General features: G+C 44.5%; 1 protein-coding gene across 1 annotated transcript in view; it reads left to right on the top strand.

The window, feature by feature from the left end:
• LOC104525328 (kelch-like protein 3) overlaps nucleotides 1-22992 on the top strand; it is a 37485-nt gene that overhangs the window by 6058 nt on the left and 8435 nt on the right. The window contains exons 3-8 of the mRNA XM_010168449.2: nucleotides 2326-2447; nucleotides 10714-10876; nucleotides 13820-13929; nucleotides 18868-18984; nucleotides 19993-20142; nucleotides 22726-22843. Of these exons, the coding sequence (XP_010166751.1) occupies nucleotides 2326-2447; nucleotides 10714-10876; nucleotides 13820-13929; nucleotides 18868-18984; nucleotides 19993-20142; nucleotides 22726-22843 (780 nt within the window). The remainder of the gene's footprint in view (nucleotides 1-2325; nucleotides 2448-10713; nucleotides 10877-13819; nucleotides 13930-18867; nucleotides 18985-19992; nucleotides 20143-22725; nucleotides 22844-22992) is intronic.

Raw genomic sequence — 22992 nt, 5'->3', positions numbered from 1 at the left:
TTTACCTGCCTTTGCTCCTCCTTCCATGTCCCTTGTGTCTGCCTGACCGCAGCGGAGCGGGGATGGAGTCTGTGTGGTGCCTCGTTCAGGGCAGCCCTGCACCAGCTTGCTGCTTTCTCAGCGTAACCATTACGTGTGAGAGGTGATGCTAGTGCTTGGAATTGTTCTGTCATTCAGGTATCAGGTGAGATTCAAGTCTGACTTGTGAAAGACATCTTAAGGGGTGGGTTTGAAAGATCTTAAGGGGTGGGTTTTGCAGGCTTTAAAGCTGTGTGGTTTTTCTCGTGGTGTTTTTTTTTTGTTTGTTTGTTTTTCTGAAAGGATGTAGGATGAGATGCTTTAATTGACCCACCACTCCACTGCCCACCGTGGTGTTTTAGCAGCTGTGATTGCCTTGGGTCTACCTACCATCTTAGCGTTTAGGGATTGTAATAAAGGACTGTATCTGTTGTAAGATACTTCTAAGGAATAAGAGTAATAAACACATTATTTAATATTCTCCATTATTACAAATTTGGTTTAACTAAACCAGTTAAAGAGCTTTTGCTGCTGGTTTGGTTCCAGGCATGATGGTGGGCTGTGGCAGCTTGAAACACGCTTATTCTGTACCCACAGGTAGGCAGGTCCTGGGGAAGTGTCCCCAAATCTTCGATTGAAAATAATTTATTTAAAAGGAGAAGGGAGCGGCTCATTGCTCACTCCTGATCCGCACCAGCCCCTACCTCGGTTCACTTGTTGTATCTTCAGGTTCTTTGCTCCACAGCATTAGAGACATGTCTGGAGCAGCCCCCTCTTGGCAAGTGGTGGGCACTCGACCGCACCAGCATGTTTGGAGGGATGGGATCCCATCTGACCGCGGGACACAGCACACGAGACTCCCCTTTCTCCCCGTGCGCTGAGGCAGTGGAGGCTGTTGGTACGCAGGGCTGGCAGCTTGCTGGTGGGTGTGGAAGCCCACACAGCCTTTATTTTTGTTGCCTGTGTCACATGAACGCCACAAAGACAGATGATGTTATCGAATCGGTCCCTCCGAGCTGTTTCTGCATCGATCTCTGGGTGCACGTGTCCGAGCCTCCCCTCTGCCCTGTGGATCCCTGCGGGGCTCCAGCTGCTCCGCTTGCAGGAGGGGTTTGGCTGGGGGCTTCTTACAGCCACCTCCAGCTCCACGTAGGCTAATGGGGACTGGCCTTTTCTCAGAAGCCCCATCTCATCTCTGGAGATTTGGGTTTGTTGTTGTTTTTTTCTTTTGTTTGGGTTTTTTGGGGGGTTTTTTGGAGGTTTTTTTTTTTGGTGAGGAAATTTGTGAACGAGATGACACTTTGTCAATTAACAAGTCTTACCTGCTTTGAAGGCCTCCCAAATGCAGGCCATTTATCCCTTTGTACTTGTACATTTGTATTCATGGGCTTCTCTGAATAATGTTTTATTATTTAATTTTAAAAATTGAATCTGAGGCAAATATTATTTCAGTCTGTTTCCCTTGGGACGTTGTTGGCTCTTCTGATATGTACCTTCTGACCCCACTCCTGTTATTTACCTACTTATTGGCTTAAACCCACAAAGTTCAATTTCCAGGATCCAGAATTTGCTCGATGTTGAACCCCCTTTAGCATCTGACTCTGTGCTGTGCACTTAATGTGCCCGACCACCTCTTGTTACGTGCTGTGCAGAGATGTAGGCTGCAATTACTTTTCCCATAGGCTTCAGGAACTATTCTTCCTCTTAACCCCACAGCAGTACTGAGTCACCAGATTTCTTAGGGTAGCAATTATTCATGCCCAACTTTAAGAGTTGACTTTTCTTCACGCTCTCCTTTGTTTAGTTTTGTTTTTTCCACTGATTTTCTTTCCGCTTGGGAGTTTGTTCTTTCTTTTCTGTGGTTCCTCAAGATCTTGGTGATTAAAACCTAGGTGAGGTCACTGTGTGTGTGGATGGTGGAAGGGGGAGCAGGGAGTCCTTTCTCCTCCTCCCCACAGCATGCTTTTGTTGCTGTGACGTGCTCCTGTTAGACACGGGGTTTTTTTAGCCCCTGTATGTGTTTGAAGATGGGTGACCCTTGGCAGGTTCTTTTCTGTCAAGAAATAGAGCTTGTTGCATTTATTGACTTATTTTATTTTACACTAATGTCTTAAAATGTTGAGGTGTTTTTTAGGTGACATAAAAAGGCTTCTGGGAATCTCACTGGTTGTCCTTTGATGGTCAGGGATAGTGCCAAGGCAGTTTTTAGTCAGATACCAGGAGGATGTGCTAGATGTATGGGGAGCAGAGGCCTGCAAAAAGGTCCTGCAAAGCAAACTCTAACTGACCTTTTGAAATGAATTTCAGGAGACATGTCTGAAAGTAAAGCTAAGAAGATTGAGATAAAAGATGTTGATGGGCAGACCCTGAGGAAGCTGATTGATTACATCTACACTGCTGAGATCGAGGTCACGGAAGAGAACGTGCAGGTAGGTCTGGTTCAGGGGCTCCTGTAGAGACCCAAGTAAAAAGCTCGAAACTCAAAGGCACAAGTCCTTCAGGGGTGAGAGATCTCTTCAGGATGCAGAAAGCAAAAGGTGGAGCTTGAAAAGAGCTACTTCCAACCTCTGTTTAGTCTTGAGGCACTTTGCTGCTTTCCCTGCACTTGAGTCATGTTGCATTTCGCTTTTGTGTTGAGCTCATGTAACGAGAGCAGGCATTTGCCTTCCAAGAACCTGTGCTGGCTTGTGGGTCAGTCTGTCGAAGGTCAAAATAGACTCAAACAAGCAGTGAGTCAAACGTTGTTTTAAGGCTCTGACCAAGGAATCTGGCTGTTAGTTTCTAAATCTGGTAATTTGGGTTGTTTGACAGAGCTTTGAGTGGAATATGTTGCTCAGATTAGGACATTCTTCCTTTTTTGTGTGTGTCCACTCCATCTTGAAGTTCTGTGAGGTAAGTATTTGTCTGGAAGTGGAAAGAGTATTTGAAAGGCAACTTACAGATAAAGCGGGATGCTCAGGAAGAGAGTGAGTGTTTCACTGTGTCACGTGGCTGTGGCTGCTGGCAGAGCTTTTTCTTTGACTCTGCTTGTATTTGTGGTAAGAAAACCACCGTGTACTTAGCCACTGATTTCTGGAAGAGATGCTGGGAGCTTGTGGATGTGTTTTTCATTTGGTCTCTGGTTTTGTTTGCAAGTGGCAGTTTGAGTCTGTTGTCTTCCTTTCTGTGACTTAGACGTTGGTCAGGGTAATGAGTCTGGAGAGAGACGGGCAGTGCTGCTGTGTGCATTCTGTTGACCTAATTAAGATGGTAAAATTAGACATATTCTGCTTGAAATGAGGTTCTTACTGTGAATGGGACATGCTCTTCTGCTCTGGTCATTCAGGGAGGGCACAGGTTCTTGCTGACACGTCATTCTTCCTGCAGGAACATGGACAAAACCCTGAGCTGTGTCCACTTTGCAGTCTAAGCCTTGTGCCATCTTTCATGATTTATGTCTGTGGGTGCCTTTTCTTGCCCCTTATGCCCTCCAGTTTTACAAACTTGGCTCTCTGGTGTCCTCTGAACCTGGCAGTTGTCACATTCATGGGAGTGTGGACACTAGTTGCCCTACAGTGAGGCTGTGGAAGACAAACCAGCTGCGAGGAGACCTTGAAGACAGCCATACAGCAAAGCAGCTGAGGCTCAAACCCAACTGCAGGTCACTTGGGCTAGCTGTCTGCTGCATAGCCCATGCTTAATTACTATATAAAATCAGGGTCCTAAGGAGCTGAGATACAACATTACTTCAGTGAGAACCTGAGGTGGAGCTCCCAGGGTGGATCCTCTGGGATCTTCCATTGCTTGGAGGAAAAATGACATTAACACAGTCTCAGGCTGGTCCCACATGGGAAATGTGAAGAATATATCCACGTGCTTTCTCAAATATCTGCTTTCTTTCCGTGCTGCTGGTTGTTAGGTGGCCCAGAAGCACCCACTCGGCACGTGGGATGTGCTGAGCTCAGGATACCATCTGCTGTGCTGGCCCCAGTCATTCTGCCTTGAACGAAGCTTGCTTGAAGTGACTGCGTGTGCTCTGGCTGGTTTCCCATGAGAGCATTTTAGTGCTTGAGTACAGCTGCACCTGGGTGTAAGCAGCATTGCAGGAGCTGGAGCAGGCTGGAGAGTCATCTCAGTCCTGCTCTGTCTTGGCAGCATAGACCTGCCCAGAAGGTCTCTGAAGAAGCCCAGATGTTACCTTTTCTGAGCAACTAGAAAGCTATCTTTTTTAGTAAAACCTAACCAAAGCCTGTCTTCTGTGGCCTAGGGATTACAAAGGGTTAAAGTAAGAGCCCTGCCTATATTGTGGCTCCCATCTATCAGACAGTAAGGTAAAAAAAAATAGATTTGGTGAGTACTAAGGTTTGGGCATAGTGTTTTTTCCCAATCTAATAAAGCACGTCCTTTTACTACAGGATTTATTTAAATAACCACTCCGTGAGTAACTCTTTAGGCTGGAGGTAAATTCATGGGAGCTAAGAAATGAAGCTGATCTAATGCAAGATGAACTGACTAGTTTAAGTTTTATTATGTGTTAAAAATATCCATGCTGAAAATGTTTTATGGAATTTAATATCATTTTGTGATGAAATCAATATAAAGAGAAATTTCCATCCTGTCTCTGAGTGTTTTACCCCTGAGCAGAATGCCATCAAGAGGTCTCCTATTGCTGTGTCATGAACTCTAATTTTCTAGCAGGGTGAGGGTGAGTTTTGAAGGAATTTTGTGCAGTATGAGACAGTTTTTCAGACTTCCTCAGTAGCTCGAAGAAGCAATTTCTGGGTGTAGTTGCCCAGTAATTTCATTGTAGAAACTACAAATAAAAAAGATTGTTAAGTGGCATTAACTGAACAGATGTAGCCAAGCTACCAAAACATGTGAGTAAATGAAAAGACAAGTTCTTGTCAGTGAGCAAAATAAAAAGAGAGGAGAATTGAAATGAGAAAAAGATGAGCTGCAAAGGTAACAAAGGAATACAGGAATGAGTGTTTCCAGGTGTGCTCAACTGGTGAGTGGTGCCCAGCACTTCACAATAACAAACCTTTTTACAGTATTTTTATTGTTTCTTTTTTAATAGAAACCTGTCTCTTTTTTGCTTTTATGGGCCTGGTGTGGCGTACAGGAAGTGAGACTTTGTTTTGCTAAGCACATTTTTGTAGCTGATTGTCATTTCATTGCACAAAATGTTGTTTGTGTTTTGGTTTGTACACACATCCTTCCTTACTAAAAAAAAAACAAGGATCCAAGCCTATACAGCCTATACAGTCAGTTCCAGTCATCATCTATGTAGTGAATTACTGGGGGGTAAAGGGGTTTTTCAGTCCACCCTAGCTCTGTGAGGGAGAGCACTGAGCTCATGTGGGAGTCAATACTCTCTTCTAACTCCGTTTGGGTTACATGGGTAAGAATTGCCCCAAAAAATGCAATCCTGCTTTATGTGTTGGAACCTCATTTTTAGAGTGAGATTTCAAGGTAATATGGATGATGTAGTGAATTACTGGGGGGTAAAGGGGTTTTTCAGTCCACCCTAGCTCTGTGAGGGAGAGCACTGAGCTCATGTGGGAGTCAATACTCTCTTCTAACTCCGTTTGGGTTACATGGGTAAGAATTGCCCCAAAAAATGCAATCCTGCTTTATGTGTTGGAACCTCATTTTTAGAGTGAGATTTCAAGGTAATATGGATGTAGTAGTAGGAAGGCTCAGGGATCACAGAATGATGGGGATTGGAAGGGACCTCAGGAGATCATCCAGTCCAACCCCCCTGGCAAAGCAGGTTCCCTACAACAGGCTGCACAGGAAAGTGTCCAGGTGCGTTTTGAACATCTCCAGAGATGGAGACTCCACCCCCTCTCTGGGCAGCCTGTCCCAGGACTCCGACACCCTCACAGTAAAGAAGTTTTTCCTTAAGTTTGCCTGGTTCTTCTGGTGTTCCAGTTTGTGCCCATTGCCCCTTGTCCTGTCACTGGGCACCACTGAAAAGAGCCCAGCCCCATCCATTTGGCCCCCACACTTCAGATATTTATAGACATTGATCAGATCCCCTCTCAGTCTGCTCTTCTCCAGGCTGAAGAGTCCCAGCTCTCTCAGCCTCTCCTTGTAAGGCAGATGCTCCAGGCCCCTCGTCATCTTTGTGGATGATGGAGAGGCTTCTGTGCCCAGCAGTGCTTTGCCTCTGAACACACATTTGTGTTTTAACCTCCCACTTATTTGGAAGGCATGGAGCAAGGAAGAATGTCTGTCTTCATTGTAATCATGTTGTAGTCTCAGGAAAATCCGTCCTGGGACTTCTGTCCCCACTGCCTTCTGTTGTTCCTCTTCTATTGCACCCCACATCAAAGTTAGTTGTAAAGACATCTGATTTATATGCATGACAAAAGGTCTCATTCATTTGAAGGTGGAGCTTGATAAATTTATTTGGAAGAAAGTTGTGCTGTACAGTTTCTGTAAAAAGGAAGAAAACTAAAGTGAGTGACTTGGGGAAGTTCACAGATGCTCATGTGCAGCCCTGGTTGGCTTCAATGGAAACCACATGCACATGTCAAACAGAGCACAGAGCCTGCTGCTCCATACCTGGATGGAATAGCTGGCTGTTTTAACGGATCAGTTCCTTGAATTTTTCACTTAGGTCTTGATTTTGCAGCCGAACTGGCTGCATTGCTGCTTGCCTTCCAACACTCATATCAAATCTGCCAGCTCAGTGAAGAGTGATGGGATCAAAGTCCAGTGATGGAGAAGGGGCTCAACATGGTGTCCTTGAGCAGAGCTGCATGAAGGGGAGATTTGGGAGGAGGCTCTTTGCCCTTAAGCAATTCTATGAAGTCACCTGGACCTCTGACTGTAGACAGTGAGTACAGTCCCTCTTCAGTGTGTCCCACCCTTCCTCACTGATGCACTTTATTACTTGCAGGCTGCCTGAGAATTACCTTCCCAATTAAGAAAGTCATTACCATTAAGGTTGTAATGATTCCCTGGCAAAAGTTCCGATTAACCTGATTTCACACATAAATTCTCCCGAATGAGGTGCAGTGTACCACGTGTGTGGTGTGTCCTTGTGCATTACCACAGTTCGAGTTATGGCTCATAAAGAAAAGTGAAGAGGTGTCTGGAGATCAGCTGTATGGAGGAAATAGATATTGAAACTGTCAGCTTTGCAGACATAATAATTGTAATAAAAAATGGCTCGAGAAAGGAGGAAAAAAGCTTTGCTAGAAGCTGGAGCGTTTCCTTTTCAGAAGTGTGCTTCTGCACTTCAGCTTTCCCTAGGGACTTAGGACTTTGCAACAAAGGAAGGAGAGTATCTGTGGCAGATGCAGTTTTGATGATAAAGGGATGATAAGTTCATCTCCCTTCTCCCTGTTCACTCTAAAAGCTGCAGCTGTAGTAGGTGCAAGCTCAGAGCGAGGCAGAGAGTCTTTCAGCTCAGCTTTAGGACATGCAATAAATCAGAGTTATCTTCCTCCCTGGAGTAAAATCTCCTCACATTGCATCGCCCTCCTGGAGAGCCCTGGTCAACAGCAGGGCTGACTTCTCTGGAGTCTTATAGCAGTTGGGTTGGGGGCCCTTCCTAGTCCTACAGAAAGCCTTTTAGATCGGATTGGCCTAATAGAAAGTTGAGGAGAAACTTGGGATGTGGCATCAGAAGGACTATGCTGTGTCTGATGGATGTGTCTCCATGTTTTTATCCCACTGTTTAGGGATGGTGTAACTGTTCCGTATGGTGGAGTTGGAGAAGGTGGATCAGGAGGGAAGTTGCCAGCTGCTCCTCCTCCCCTTCTTCTTATGCCAGCTCCTGGAGAGGTTTTGTGGCTCTCTGATCCTGCTACACATGCCTCTGCCTTGTCTGTTTGACCCCAGGTGGAACATTTCAGTAGAAGCACCGTTGTTCACCCTCAGCACTGCCTGGTAGCAGTTGGGGAGTGATAAAGCCTAATTGCCTTCCTAACTCTTGAAAGCCACATTACAGTAGTGTAGTTTTATCTCCGTTACTTGTGCAGTTTTAGAACTGTTCAGGTAACACCAAGTATTTAACCTGTATTGAAAAGGTAAGATCTGCTTGTTTCTCTGGTCACGAATTCCTCTGAGAGGCTGCGTGGGAGCTGTGTCTCTGTTTGGGCAGATGTGGAGTCCCAGCTGTGGCCCTCAATGTGCTGCTGAGGATTACACCAGTACCCTTATTTGGCTTCCAATTTGACTAAACTGTCAAAGCAGCTTATAAGCTTTAATATATCCCCTGCCTTGGGAAAATGCTCCTCTCCCAGTTTTGCAGAGGAGGAATGGTGTAGATTAGCTCTTGGCCAAGGTTACCTGGAAGGCTGTGGCAAAGCAGGGAACTAACCCCAGTCTCTGAAGTCCAGAGTTAATACCCTGCTTATTGAGTGAACCTTCTAGCAACACAGAGCACTTCTGGCTGAAAGATGTTTCTAGTTCAGAGACATCAAAGGTTTATGAAAGTATTTAATTGCACAGGCAATGTTCTGTAAAACCTGAGATTGGTACAGAGTCTGCAGAGTGAGAGAGCACAGCTGGTGAACTAGATGGTTATGGGGGTGTGTGTATATATATACACATGCACACACACCCCCCATAGGTGAGGTTCTGGATATAATTTATTTAGCATAGAAGTCAGTCTCAGTAGTAATAGCAGATAATTTGGACACAGTTTCAAGAGGATGATTGGATTTTGGTCTGGAGGCTGATCTGCTAGAGAAGCCAGCTCTCTGGAAATTGTTCACAGTGGTTGGAATTCAAATATTAAGACCCAAATCCAGACCCAAGGGAGTAACTTGCCTGGATATTAATGGGGTTGCAGTTTGGTCCTGCTGCATGTTTAGGCAGGGCATTTCCTCTTGTTATTTCGAAAGGAAACAGACTTCGTGCTAGCGGATATCCTTTGCTTGCTTTTCGCCTTCCCTGGTAAAAACAAGATGAGTGGTGAGATGTTCAGCTGGGAAATAAGAAAGAGAAAATCCACTCATCTCTTGTTAGGCTATTTATATCCTATTTCTGAAAAGTATTCTATGATAATACCCCTTTACCAATAACTATGGTGACATATAAGGCTCCTTCTACGCTGCCCTGTCAAGGCAGCACGAGGCTGTAAGAGCAGCACAGGGATGTCCAGGGGGCTGTGACATGTGGCTGTTAGTGATGGTAGTGACTACCCTCTGTTTTAGAAGCAATATCCCAAAGCACTTGAGGTAGACAGCCCACCTGGATTTGCAGGCATGCACACTGGCTCGATGAGGGGTGCACAGAGGAAGCTTTGACTGGTATATGGTCAGAGATGGTTTGTAGAGTCTGACTTCTTTACCCACAGCCCTTATGCAAGCCAGTGGCTCACCTTTCTGCTGATGTAAGGAGCTGGTTCAGCTAGATAGAAAGTAGTTCACAGGTAGGTTTCAAAAGAGTGAGAGCTTTGCTATCTTGATTTAATCAAAACCACAAACTAATCTCCTCCTGGCATCAAGAGGCTTGGGCCAAAATGGGCTTCTGGGTTAATGACTTTCTTTTCTTTATTGTTGCCTGTCGGGGTGGCTGCTTGGCAGCAGTCAGACACCGTACAGCTGGGCTGGAGCTGGAATGCATCAGTGGCTTAGAAAAGACCTGGGGCAGGTTGTGAATGTCCTGCCCAGATGTGGAACAGGACTGTGGGGGCAGGCAGACAGGGACAGGGAAGGGAAAACAGCGTCCCTTCCCTTCCCTGCCATTGAGGTCCAGGGAGGTAAATGCTGTTAACCTGTTTGTTTTGTTTAACAGCTACTTGGGGATTTTTTTTTTTTTTTGAGTCAGAAATAATATTCCGGAAATCTGTGCTCAGATGGTGAACACAGATGCCTGGTTGGAAGGACATGTGTGAAGCAGCTAGAGCTATGGAAGAGCTGGGATAAGACACGTCTGCAGTTGCTGTACGATATAAGAAAGGAAGTAGCTGATGTCACAGTCTGTAACATCTCGACTGACTCTGTCTTCTGCCTCCTCTCCCACTCACTGGCCTCAAAGATGGTCTTTCCAGCAGTTGTCACATTCCTAATCCACGTCTCCCTTCTCTGCACTCAGTCTTGTAGATACAAAGCAGCACCTCATTTTCAGATGCGGTCATAAACCACAAGTGTCCACAGCATTTTGTGTGAGTGAAAACGACGGCTGTTGATTTGAATAGTAGACCCCATCTTTCCTGAGAGACTTGCAGTCACCAAAACCTACTTGAGCTTCTGTGAACTCTCTCTTAGATGGCAGTTTAGGCACCCTGCTCAAAAGTCAATGTAGTTTTGATAGAAATAAGAAAATTCAAGGTTTTCAGGAGTGCTGTGCTGCTATGGGCTTTGAATGTGATGGTAATGCATGTAAATAATGTAAAGCTCTTCAGAGGAAAAAAAAAATAATCTGTCTGCAGGACCTACCTTCAGCAGAGCCAGAAATTCCAGTGCATCGGGGGTTGCTTGTGTTTTGCTCTCCCTTTACCTGCTTTGAGGTCTTGTGGGGAGGAGACATGAGGAGAAGAGCTCCACTTTCAGCCTAAGATGGGATAGCCATTTCCATCTCTTGGAGCACGGATGGGGATCTCCTGCATAATGATGGTGCTAAAACTTTAACCTTCCTTCTTGCACCCCACAGGCACGTGGCCCTGTCTGCAGTGGAATTGCATCTAGTTTGTGCAAGCTGTGAATCAAACTTTCTTTATCACTAACTCTACTTCCCTCTTTTTTACCTTTGCAGGTTTTGTTGCCAGCTGCTAGTTTATTGCAATTGATGGATGTTAGAAAAAACTGCTGTGACTTTCTTCAGTCCCAGCTGCATCCCACGAACTGCCTTGGAATCCGAGCTTTTGCTGATGTGCACGCATGTACCGAACTGCTGCAGCAGGCGAATGCCTACGCAGGTGAGGGAAGGGTTGTCCATTTGTTGAGTTAAACCTGATTTCAGGTACAGCAGCTCGTAGGTTGAGTAACATCAGCACATCCTGGTTGGTCTCTTCATGCTTCTAGTGTTAGAACAGGGAAGGGAATACTTTATTGGCTTGTAGACTTGTAAAACTTCCTGTGATGCTGCAAATTGGGAAATGTTGGGAAATGTGGTTTAGTCACAGGGGAACATCTAAAGAGGTAAAAAAACCTGATCCTCTGGATCCCAGCCCACCAAATAGTTCCTTAGTATGTTCCTAGTAAGCTCTCTGGCTGCCTGTTCAACAGCACAGTGTTGTCATGCTGCTGTCCTCCCTGTGTACGCTGCCCCGTGAGAGCAGTAGGCAATGCTGGGCATTTGTGTGGTCTAGGAATAAATGGCACAAAGCAAAATCAGATCTTGTGGGTGGGAGTGGGAACACTTGGCTAAAATTGTCATGCAGTTTGAGCCTCTGATCTGTGGAGCAATGGCCACTTACCCTAAGAGTGGATAGACTCTTGATTCCTTGAGAGTAGGTGGGTTTGGTTGCAATAATTAGGGGCAGGCAATGGCTTTCAGCATTTCTCCTCTATGTTGTAAATGTAAAGCTGTTCCAAGCGGCCCCATGCTCTTAACTCCCCAGCACTTTCCAGTCTCCTTCAGCAGAGTTGCCCTTGACCCCTGCTTGGGAGAAGCTGGTAGTTTCCTCTCCTCTGTTTTTCTGCTTTTCTGTCTATTTGTATAGGGAAAAATACACCTGCTGTCTCCAAGAGCACCTGCTCTGTCCTGCAACATTTTCCTTAATTGGAAAATGTTTTGTCCTTAATTGGACCATAAGTAGACTCAGTGGAATAAAAATGTGCCCACCAAAGTCCTTCCCTATTCTCCTGCAAATAAAAGTAAAACCTTTTCAGCTGCTCTGGCTGTATTATCCCCTGGAGGAAAAGGTACTCTGGAAGGAATGGTTAATTGTATAAAGGCTTGCTTGTAATATCTCATTATCCTTGCTTCCAGGCCCTGTTTAATCTTTAACCCAACAAGCAGTGCATTCAGTGTATATTTATTTGGTTGTTTGGCAATTAGAAAGTCTGCTTTGTTGTTTTATTGGCCTTCATAAGTCCCAGTTAGTACAACAGCCCATGTAATGTTAATAGAACTCCATTAATAAAAATGCCATTAAAATTCTTTTCACTGTTGTTTATGTAACAGCGTTAAACCAAGACAGAAGTCCCCAAACTCAAGAGTCCATGAACTCAGTTACTTGAGAAATGCTTAGCTCTGGCCAATGGATAACTTTTAAGAGGTGGAGGAGCCTTCTTGATGCAGACACAAGTTACTTTATTAAAATCAGTAAATATTTTTACTTGCTTCCAACTAGGAACAAGAGATCAAATATCTTTCTACTGCCAGATGCCAGTCCAGAATGAATAGGAGATTGTGTCCAGAAGTCAGAGTGCATCCAGCTTACTGTGTGCAGATCATTTCCTGCTTCTCAAATATTTAAGGCCAGAAGAGTTCATTAGATCTTACATATGATTTCCAGCATAACAGAGTATTAAACTTCATCCAGATTCTATTTTTAGTCAGAGCTTTTGGCTTAGCTGTGGTATTTTGGTCCCCATTAGACCAAGAAGTGTCCATGGTTGGGGAAACCCAGATGCCCTCTGCAGCACCAGCACTGGTGAGGAGTTGTTCTGGTGGCATCTCCAAGGAACTCCTCTCTGGAAGTTGTGCCAGCTTGTGCCTCTGTGGTGCCACTTTTTGGCAGGCAAAGCACTTTGCAGATGTGAAAACTAGAGGCAGATCTTGCTGTGGAGGGAGCTCTTTGGGTACATGAGTCTAAGCTTCTAAATGCTAAAGGATTAGAGCTTGGAAAAAGCTGATTCAGATAAAGTGTCTGAGATTCATGTATTTCAACCAAAGATCAATGGGACCCAACAAATAGCAGCTGAGATTAAATTGGCAACTAGAGGTAACAAATGGTTGCAAAACTAAAATTGTCTGTAATTAGACCTAGAAATTATTTTTTAGAAAGTAATTCTTTCCCTCTGGCTAGATATAAAGCTTGACAGACTTGATGAACCTTTTTGGACCTCTATGGCAATCAGCCATATTTCCTCCAGTTTGGTATTATAAGCAGTGATGTGTATTTTGTTTTCAGGTGGTTCCCAAAGTTACAGCAGGGAGGGATTTGAAGGCAAAAAGGAAGAAAAAGGAATTTGTACAGTTACAGAAATAAGTGGAAAGGGACAAAGCTGTTGGGGAAGATGTGTGCTGAGGGTTTGGAGCAGGAGAAAGGTTCAATTTACATATTTGGGGGAAAGAAGTAAAAGATGAAATGAAAGAAGGAGAGGATCCCCTTTGCCCATCTCTCCGTGTGCCCCCTTGTACACACCTGGATGCACTGGGATCTCTCACTGTTTGCTTCTGAGTGTATGTACCAAACTGACTGTTTGACTGATTGATGTTAAAGATGGGCTTTCCTTTAAATACCTACAAAGATCAAGGACCTTTGCTGTGGAGTCTCATCCCGACGTTGAGCAGATCTGATTCTGTCTTGCTTTTTGAAGTGGGCAACAACTTGAGGTGACCAGGTTATTTACTGCTTTAGAAAGGCATTGGCACTTTTCTTAATTGCCACTTCTCATCATATTTGCCACTGGGAGGTACTTAGTGGCTTTGCAGAAATTTAAGTTCCTATTTAGTGTCATTTATGAAAGTGTCTCATGGGGCTTGTGTTACTTGAAATAACATCACATTTCTTCAGCCTGCTCTGAGATGATTTTCTGTTTCTGTTCCGCCCTGCAGTCGCAGCGTGTTGTTTGTCTTGGATGCTCAGAGCTGTGATAACAGCGGTTCTCTGAATGCTGTGGTCCTTCCATTGACTTAAAGCATAGATTTCATTATAATTTTCTGTTCCCCCTTTTCATTTGTTGAACAGAGCAGCACTTCCCTGAGGTGATGCTAGGAGAAGAATTTCTTAGCCTTAGTCTGGACCAGGTTTGCAGTTTAATATCAAGTGACAAGCTCACAGTCTCCTCTGAAGAAAAGGTACAGTAAATTGTATAGCAACAGTGAATGTAAGAATGCTGGAATGTTTCTAGATCTCACATCAGGAACTGTTCTCATGTTATGCTCTTTAGGGGCCGTTTTCCAAAAGAGATCATGTGGAAAGGAAAAGTAAAAATAATGTGAATCCTAAAAATGTATGAAAATGACCTTTGCTCGGTGATTCTTTGCAGGAAGTAATGACTCTCAGATCCTTATCACTTCCAAAAGCTCTGGGGGCCAGAACTGAATACCTTCCCTCTCTGGAAAACTAGGAACCTCCCAGCTGCTGTTGTGTAAAGCTCTTATTACCTGTTGTAAAACCTCAAAAAAAGGTGAATTTCATTAGGCCAGGGAGGAGTATTGCCTTCTGTTGTGAGTTGGACAGAACAACTAGAGGAGGCCCAGAGCCAAAAAGAAGGAAGGAAACATTTTTCTAACATCATCAGCTCTTTTAATGGAAGAGGGAAACAAGGCACTGGTTGATGTTTTTGTGGTTGAAATGTTCGGCACATCTTGTGTAGTCTCTAGTCCTGGGAAGGAGGCTGACCAGTGGTTAATGGACTTAGTGAACACCAGGTTCAGCCCCTTTCTCTGGTTCTTGCATGACCTGCAGCAGCTTTCTGGGGAGAGGTATGTGCCCTGGGTCCTTCAACTCACCTCCCAGTTGTCACTATGGGGAGATGGATGCTTGTGGAAGGCTATAGGAGAGCTTGAGGATTACGTGGCTCCTAACTTCAGGACCCTTGTTGAATGCCTATGTTTGTGGTGGGACGAAGCTGGACCTGGATGTGCTTGGTGTTGCTGGTCTGTCCTGAGCTGCACATCCAGGTGTGTGCACCCATCCTGCTCAGCCCCTCCAGGCTGCAGACACGTAGGTGCTTGGGCCCATAGGGACCCTAAGCCTTGCCAGAAAACCTGCACCATGTGAGCTGTGAGTGCAGGGATGCTTCATTCAGACCCTGAGCCAGCAAACGTGGAGGCTTTGGGGTGTGTGTTTCTGCAAGTGTGGGGCTAGTGTGGGTGTCTCAGCGGGGTGCTGTGAGGTGCCACCCAGGCAGGGCCAAAAAGGGAAGAAATAAATGGTGTGAACTCACAGCAGAATCACTTTGCATGAGCCAAGCAGCCTGCAAAGGGAAGTGCAAGTTTAGTAACCATTTTTTTCCAACCCTGTGCAGCATTGTTAAAAAGCTTTTATTGGCCTTGAGCCCGGAGAAATCAAAGTACTCCCTCCCTCCCTTCCTCATCTGAGCTTTATACAATCAAAACCACTATTTCTTTAGCTGATTGTGAAAGTTGAGAATGCAAGGTAGTGGAAGGAAATGCAAGTATAAGCTTCATGCTGAAAACAACAGATAGAAATAACAAGAGAGAGGCAGAGAATGGGATTGGAACATAAACATGAAATATGTGCTGGAGTCCGATGTGCTGAAAATTGAGGACAGATTTGTAGGCTGCTGTTTTATGTTAGCTTTGTGACAGACAAGCAGTTTTCATGACCTTTCTTCTTCTTATCTGCTAGTGTATGAGATATATATTATTAAAATATATATATATATATATATATCTAAAAAGTATATATATGTGTGTGTGTATCTTATACATCTATACACACGTATATCTCTGAGTATGCATGTGCACATGTGATGGATAGATAACTATTTTTAAGCAACAAGATGATGTAAGGAGGCAAATACTTCAGACATCTGAGAACTAAATGTCACAGGCAGATTTCATGAGAGGTTCCTGTTCTTGCCGTGTCCCATACATGTGCTGCAGCCTGTGAACCAGAGTGTTTCCATCTCTGGGTTACTGGGAAGTGTTATAGCTGAGTCCTTCCAGAGCCAGAAGATAATGAGGCCAGGGAGGGAAGTATTGCCCTTAAAATGCTTCAAGACCAGGCGTATGTGCCCAGCAACTTGTGTGTTCTTCCCTTCCTCTGCCACCCTTCAACTAATACCCATTGGCTTAAGAAAATATATTCTTTATCTCCACAAATTTTGGCATAATTATATCCCTAGGACATCAGGACTCCAAAAATTGACTGTTACAACAGAAATCTATTTTAATTGTAAAATGATGACAACATTATTCAGAGATTATCCTTGTTATTCAGATTACCCTCCTTTCTTTCCCTCTCCCCCTTGCTTTTACCAGCCTCTGCGGTTGCACAGGCCCTTTTGGCCTAGGGCAGAGGTTTATTTTGGTCCCTGCCTGCTCTTTTTGCTCTAGCTGAGTACTTTGAAGACAGTTTTATCAATGCTTTCTGTACTTGACCTAATTGGCTCTTCAATTCTAACAGTGTATGCGAGCAAGGAGAAACTTATTTAAAAAAAATCATATTTTTTCATATTTACTAATGATGTCTGAAATGGAGGGGCTTCCAGTACTTGAGAAAGTTCAGAACAGTGACAAAAGAAGTTTTTTAAAGGACTGAGATTTTTGGATGGAGGATTTTACACAGAGCCCACTAATTGACTGATCACCTCGTACTGCTAACACGCAGTAGAAGCTGCTGCACAGGTTGTTCTGCACTCCTGAGAGTATCTAAGAACTGGATTTTTGTCTGAAGAGACTGGGAAAACCTCTGGGCTTGCTCTTTGCTTAGGTAGGGTGCAGAAAGGGGGATATTCCAGGCTTTTACCCTTCTCCATAGAGTGGGAAATCTTCTCCATAGAGTAGGAAATCTGCTTCTCCCAAGCTCAGGACTGCTCCTATGGCCAGGCAGGTGCCAGCCGCTAACTCAGCCCATGCCTCTGCTCTAAATAAAGCTGTGTGGGTAACTGCTTCATTTCATCACACCCCGGCGACAGGTCCTGCATGGCTGGAAAAACTCGGCTCCTGGGGGAGCAGCAGCAGCTGCTCAGGGTCTGAAGCGGGCACAGCGTGCAGAGAGAGGGCATGACAGTAGTGGAAACAGATATGGCCTTTAAATAGAGCTATTGCTCCCCTGGATGAAGATTTTTTTACTCCCTTCCCATAAAATTAGCAATCAGAGCCAATAGAAAGTTCCAGAATCTGATATTTTTTTAAATTTCTATGATTTTTAGGGTGGGCACAGCATGGTAGTGTGAGTGTATGCCCAACTCAGGAACAGTCTCCAGCGCCAAGGAAGCAGTTTATTCCTTGTGCACATTTACTTTAACTTCTTTTGAGACTTGTTCACTGTCATCCTGGTCTGTAACTGGCTATGTCCCAGTCCTGTGACCTGTTTTGTAGCTCAGCATTTGTGCAGAAGAGGTTAATGAAAAGCATGTTTGTCGGCTAAGCGTTCCCTTTATGCTCCTTCCACGCTCATTTGCAATTAAAAATCTCACAACAACCTAGTTTCTACTTTAAATGCCTTGTAGCCAAAGTTAAATTGTTTGTTTATTTATTTTCATTTTAAAATACTTCAAGATTCTACAGCAGTTATTTTCCTCTGTTTGCTGGGGTTTGATTACACGACTCCCTGTTGTGTTGCTTAAATCCTCATCTCAGCTCCTGAATTCCAAACAGTTCAGCAAGAGCATTTTTTGGCATAGGAAATGAAGCTGGTGCTTTACTGTTTTTTGGTGTTTTTTTAAGGATATAGTTTAGCCTAAGAGGAGGAAAACCCTTTCCATTCTGCCTCTCCTTTGTGGGAGGACACGTCTGCCAGAGTCTCCCACAAATCCATTTGCCAGTAACAATTGGGAACTGAGAGATGGTGCCCTCAGTTCTGGTTAATTTTGTCAAATTAGTGACCTTGGACCAAACAAAATGATTTCTTGGGGAGAGATGGGAGGGGGTAGAAAGAAAGAAAAAAAAATATCTGTGCAGATTGACCTGACCATTTGGTGACCCCGGAGGGAAGTTAAAACCAAGGGCACGTGCTGAGTGTGCTGGGGCGAAGGGCCAGCGATGCCTTTTGGAGGAAGCACGGGATGGCTGGGGTCTGCAGGAGGCATCTCCCGAGTAACTGAGTAGTGAGAGCACTTGGGGAATTTTGCCTGTGGATGTGAGTTCAGGGTCAGAATTTAATTCTGACTCTGGGGGGGGAAACTCTACTGCAATGATCCAAATCCTGCTGTGCAGCATCCAGGCTGCACCAGCCCCTCTCCTTGCCTTGCTGGCTGTTTCAGGGAGCCTTTCCCACTCCTGGTGACATTTTTAGGCTTTTCTTCTGGGATGGAGTAAGGCTCACAGTTATATAAGCACATGCATATTCATGCCACCAGCCCACGTAGGACGCTTCTGCCCGCGTCTGTTCATCGCGCAGGGCTCTGCCTGGCTCCTGCTGCTGCACGGGGTTGGTTGTTTGTCATGGAATTAAAGTTTGGATGCTTATCTGAACTGGTTGGATCTGGGAGTAAAACTATAAATCCAGTGTGCCCTTGTTTCCTTGTAGACGTATCTGAGTATTTTTAGTGGTGAAACGCATGTGTGGCTGCAGACAGGGGTTTTCCTGCTCATGGTGACCTTGTCCTGACAACTTCTTGTTTTTTTGGGGTTTTTTTTGGTGGGGGAAACTGGTACAGTGATTAAATATGCTGGTGAGTGTAGTGACTTACTGTGTGGCCAGACTCCTCCAGGAAGGCAGATCTCTGTTATCAGGAGTAATCGTTGTGGCTGATTTCATGAATAATATCCAGTGCAAATGTCAGCAGGCTCATTAAGTTTCCTGGCTGCCTTCCACTACTAATGTCCAAGAGGTATATGATTGTCCTGGACACACGCTTAGCTTTGAGACTGATACAGCACATCTAGATGTGAGGTTGCTTATTAACATGTATGGTCAGCTCACCTTTTTGCTACCATGGTGCTTGTGCTCTCTGCATAGTCACGACGTTTTCATCTGTTTGCTAGAGATCTTGCACCTCCTTCCTTCGATATTTGAAAATCAAAATGCTTCTGATTTTGAGTAGGTGACTCTGCAAGCCTGCTCTCTCTTCTCTATTTAATTGTACTTTATCTGTGTAGGTCTTTGAAGCGGTTATTTCTTGGATAAATTATGAGAAGGAATCTCGTTTAGAGCACATGGCTAAACTGATGGAGCATGTTCGCCTGCCCCTTTTGCCCAGAGATTATCTTGTACAGGTTAGTCTGCAAATAAGTAATTAATACTTGCACTTAAGCTGCTGGTAGCTCCTTAATCAATGGCTTGGCTGTTTGTGTCTGAGGTGGGTAATTTGGCATGTCACTGAGTCTGGTACAGAGAAATAAAAGGAAAAAGCAGGTGGACTCAAATCAATGTGTATGAGCAGAAACCTTGTAAATGTGACCTGTGCTCTGGCAGTGCCTGGAGTGGAGCTCCTGCCCCTCTTGGTAGAAGAATTTAGAGGTTAATATCTTCATTTTTTTCACTCTGAAAATGCCCAGGTGGTGGTGTTACAAGCTTGTGTGATTTTTTTTTTTTTTCCCTAATGCACAGGTAAATTTAGCTTGGTGAAAACACTTCACCTGATAATTTTGGCTTAAGATGTGTTCTGCATGTAGAGATGGTGTGAGCGGCAGGTGAGATGCTCTCTGACTTAGTCTGACTTAGAGATTGTTCTTGATGAGTTAATTCCTGGGATCTGGGCCTTGAAAATGAGCTGAGAATCCCTGAAGAAGGGGTTGGCATATGGGCTCATTGACTACTATGCTTTTATAATTAGTCTAAGAAAATCAATACAATTGAAATAAAATTGCTGCTCACAAGATGAACCCATCATGTATTTTTTTTTCCTCTCAACTATATCTTCTGATCAAGTAAAAGATACTGCCCCTCCTTAAAAATTATGACTCAAAATAAATTACTTATTTTGTACCCAGGCTCCTGGTGAGTTCTCCTCTGCTGAGTTAAGTGTCTGGCAGAGGGTGGTGAAATAGAGTGATACTCATGAGTGATACTGGGAAAAATTGTGAAGTTTGAATGTTTTACTGCATGTTTTTCTTTGGGAAGAGCTGGAAGTCTGTGTGTCTTCTGCATTTTTTTTTTTTTTTAAATGCTAGTACTTTGGAAGAGAAATTCCAAGTTTCATGTTCTTTCTACAAAGCTCCTTGTGACCTGTGCCACCAGGTACTTCAGTTTAACTCATCTTTCATGTGTGTATGCGTTCTCAGACAGTTGAAGAAGAAGCTTTAATTAAGAATAACAACACCTGTAAAGACTTCCTTATCGAAGCCATGAAATATCATTTGCTTCCTCTGGATCAAAGGCAACTGATAAAGAATCCCAGAACAAAGCCGAGGACTCCTGTTAGCCTGCCAAAGGTAAGTTGAGTTCATCATTTCCTATCACCTCACACTATATTACTGGTGGCATTTTCTCTCTTTGAAAGGAGCTTGTGTACTTGCCATGTTACTTCTTATTAACTCCATGATCATCCTCTGAAGTGTTTTACTCTCTCTTCTGGTACTGCCTGTGCCCAGCGAGGAGGTATAATTAAGTTGGATAAACTTAAATAAACCCTTAGGAGAAGCAATATCTCTGTTCCCAGTGGCAAGGCTCTGCTTTTGAGACATTTTATCAGCCACAAGTGGTTTTGTGAAACGGCTGTTGCTCTTGGAGCTATGGCTTGAGAACTGCTGACCCATGGAGAGGCAGCGGGCAGCTGGCTGTAGTGCTCGGAGGGTTGGCTGAGGCTTCCGCTGGCTTGTGACACTGTCATGGACCCCAGCTGAGGAGGGTCACAGTAGGTGTCTTTCCTTTTCCTGTCTCATAATCGTAAGCCAGGAAAGCAGGAAACAACAGCACCCATTTTGGAAGTCTGAAGCAAATTTCAATAGACTCAAAGCAGCTGCTGAATAACTAATCCTTGTTACTCCCTGCATTTATCCTGCAGGCATGTGATGCTCTGGCCACCACTTTATTAGTGAAGAGAAAATGACAACAGAAACTATTTTCCCTGTGCCCCAGAGATAAACTCAGTTTGACATGATGTCTCTCAACAGCCTGTTGCTGGAGTTATTCATAAGTGGTTTGGAGATTTTAAGACATCAAAACCACACTGTATTATTTTTCTAAGTGCAAATCATAGGGAGCTTGGTTTGTGGGATGGTGCATGAGATTTGTGCTATGAGGATCTGTTCAGATGTTTAGATTTTGGACTGTCCACTGAGAAATTGCAGTTCTTCAGAAGTGTCAGTGCATTGTGTCCTTTCTGCCTCCTGACACTGAGTTGACTTGGTAGAACACAGATGTGGGGCTATCATAAAGGGTTGATGTGACCCTTGTTCAAAGGATTAAATTAGTTAAGGATGAAAATAAACCGTGAACCAGTGAGTTCAGAGGTTCTTAACATCTTCTGTAGCCTGACCTATGACCACAGACCCAAATCTTCTGCAGGTTTCTGCTCCCTTCATTTTAACTGTAAAGAAAGGGGAGAAGGTGATGATCTTCCAGCAATCCTGTTACTGAGAAACTTTCATCTGGTCTGTTGGTCCTGCTGATGAGGGATTATTGTCTGCTGTGAAATCTCTTAATTCTGTAAGCGTGTGAAGCTCTGCAGCTTTCCGTGGAAGACTGTTACACAACTAGTAGTCAGGCTGCTAATTTCGACTCAGTTTGCTTTCTAATGTCACGTTCTCATCTTGTAGATCTCACAGTCCACTATTTTCATACTCTTCACGTTGTCTCAGTTGCTGTCTAGCTCTCTACTTTTACAGCAACTGTGATTGGAGTTGAGGTCATTACCCAAGTGACCTCAAGTGATGATCCTATCCCCTCAGCTACTCACAGCTGACTTGCAGAGGCTAAAGCCAGTTTTCCATCTACTCTTTAACTATATTTGAAGCCCAGTTATCTTGTATCTAGCTCCTTGGCCTTGTAAAAATCAGATTGTCTTGGGTTGTGTTTGCTCCTGCTGATTTTCTGCGATAAGGGGAGCAAATTCTCCTTCTTGATAGCTGTGGAGGGTAGAAACATGTTCAGAACAAAGTGCAGATTGAGTTGTTTGTAAGTGCAGGGGGTTTGGATGCTGCCTGTGCATACGTTGGTTCACAGCACCCAGGAGAGGGACTCAGGAGTGATGGGCAACCCTTGAGTGCTGAGCTGTTGGCTTCTGGGGCCATCACCCCCTGGGCAAGTCAGTGAGTCCATGGGGAGTTTATCTTCTGGTAGCAGACAGGGCAGACTTGAGGAGGACCACACTGCACACTGTCCAGGTCTTCTCACTTTACCACCAGTGTCCACTGCTTGCTGTTGCTGGGAATGGAGTCTGGGGCTGGATGGACCTCTAGGCTGATCTGGCAGAGAAGTTCTTGAGCTTCTGAGATCATTTTCACATAGATCTTCCCTACCTGTAAGGAATTTAGGGTTTAATTATTGGATTTGCATTAATACATGTTGCAGCCAAAAGCCTTAATGAAGCTGACAAATCACTTCCTTCAGCAGCCCAGCACCCTGGATCTTAATAGTCCTGGTGATTTCCCTGAGTGTCTTCTTCCCTGCAGGTGGCAATACAGCTGTCAGGTTTTATTTGCTAAGTGGCATCGATTATTTTTAGCACCACCATGGAGATAATGACTAAACAGTGGGCTGGCTCTGGAAATTACACTGAGATCTTCTTACTTCTGCAGCGAGTCTTGCATGTGCCGTGGTACAAAGTGGTTTTGTGTTTCATGGAGAAATAGGGCAGGTTGCCCGCCTTGGAAACGGTGAGGAATGGTTAACAGCTGTACATTTAGCGTACATTAAATTGGAGATAACTTTTCACCCCCTACAGAAGCTTTTAGTGGACCTGCAGTATGTTTTTGGCAGCTACTCTTGACCAGGTTGTGCTGATGGTTTCTTTGCAGGGAGCAGCTGCCCAGGCTAGTGTCTGAGATTTTCTAGCTCTCGTCTTCCCTCTCCAGGTGATGATTGTGGTGGGTGGGCAAGCGCCCAAAGCCATTCGCAGTGTGGAGTGCTATGATTTTGAGGAGGAGCGATGGGATCAGGTTGCTGAGCTTCCCTCCCGGAGATGCAGAGCAGGTAATGGGAACACTTGCTGTAACCATTTTTGTTTTCCCAGTGCAGCTCTTCAGGGCTGGGTGGATGTTCTCAGTTGTCCCTTCAGCCTTTCTCTGTGGCCCCAGCCTCAAGCAACTCTTCCTTTTTGCCATTCCTTCCTCCTCTTTCCC

Source organism: Antrostomus carolinensis, unplaced genomic scaffold (assembly GCF_000700745.2).
Source record: "Antrostomus carolinensis isolate BGI_N321 unplaced genomic scaffold, ASM70074v2 scaffold6765, whole genome shotgun sequence".
In the NCBI taxonomy this organism is placed as follows: domain Eukaryota; kingdom Metazoa; phylum Chordata; class Aves; order Caprimulgiformes; family Caprimulgidae; genus Antrostomus; species Antrostomus carolinensis.
This window is presented reverse-complemented; position numbering and strand designations above follow the sequence as displayed.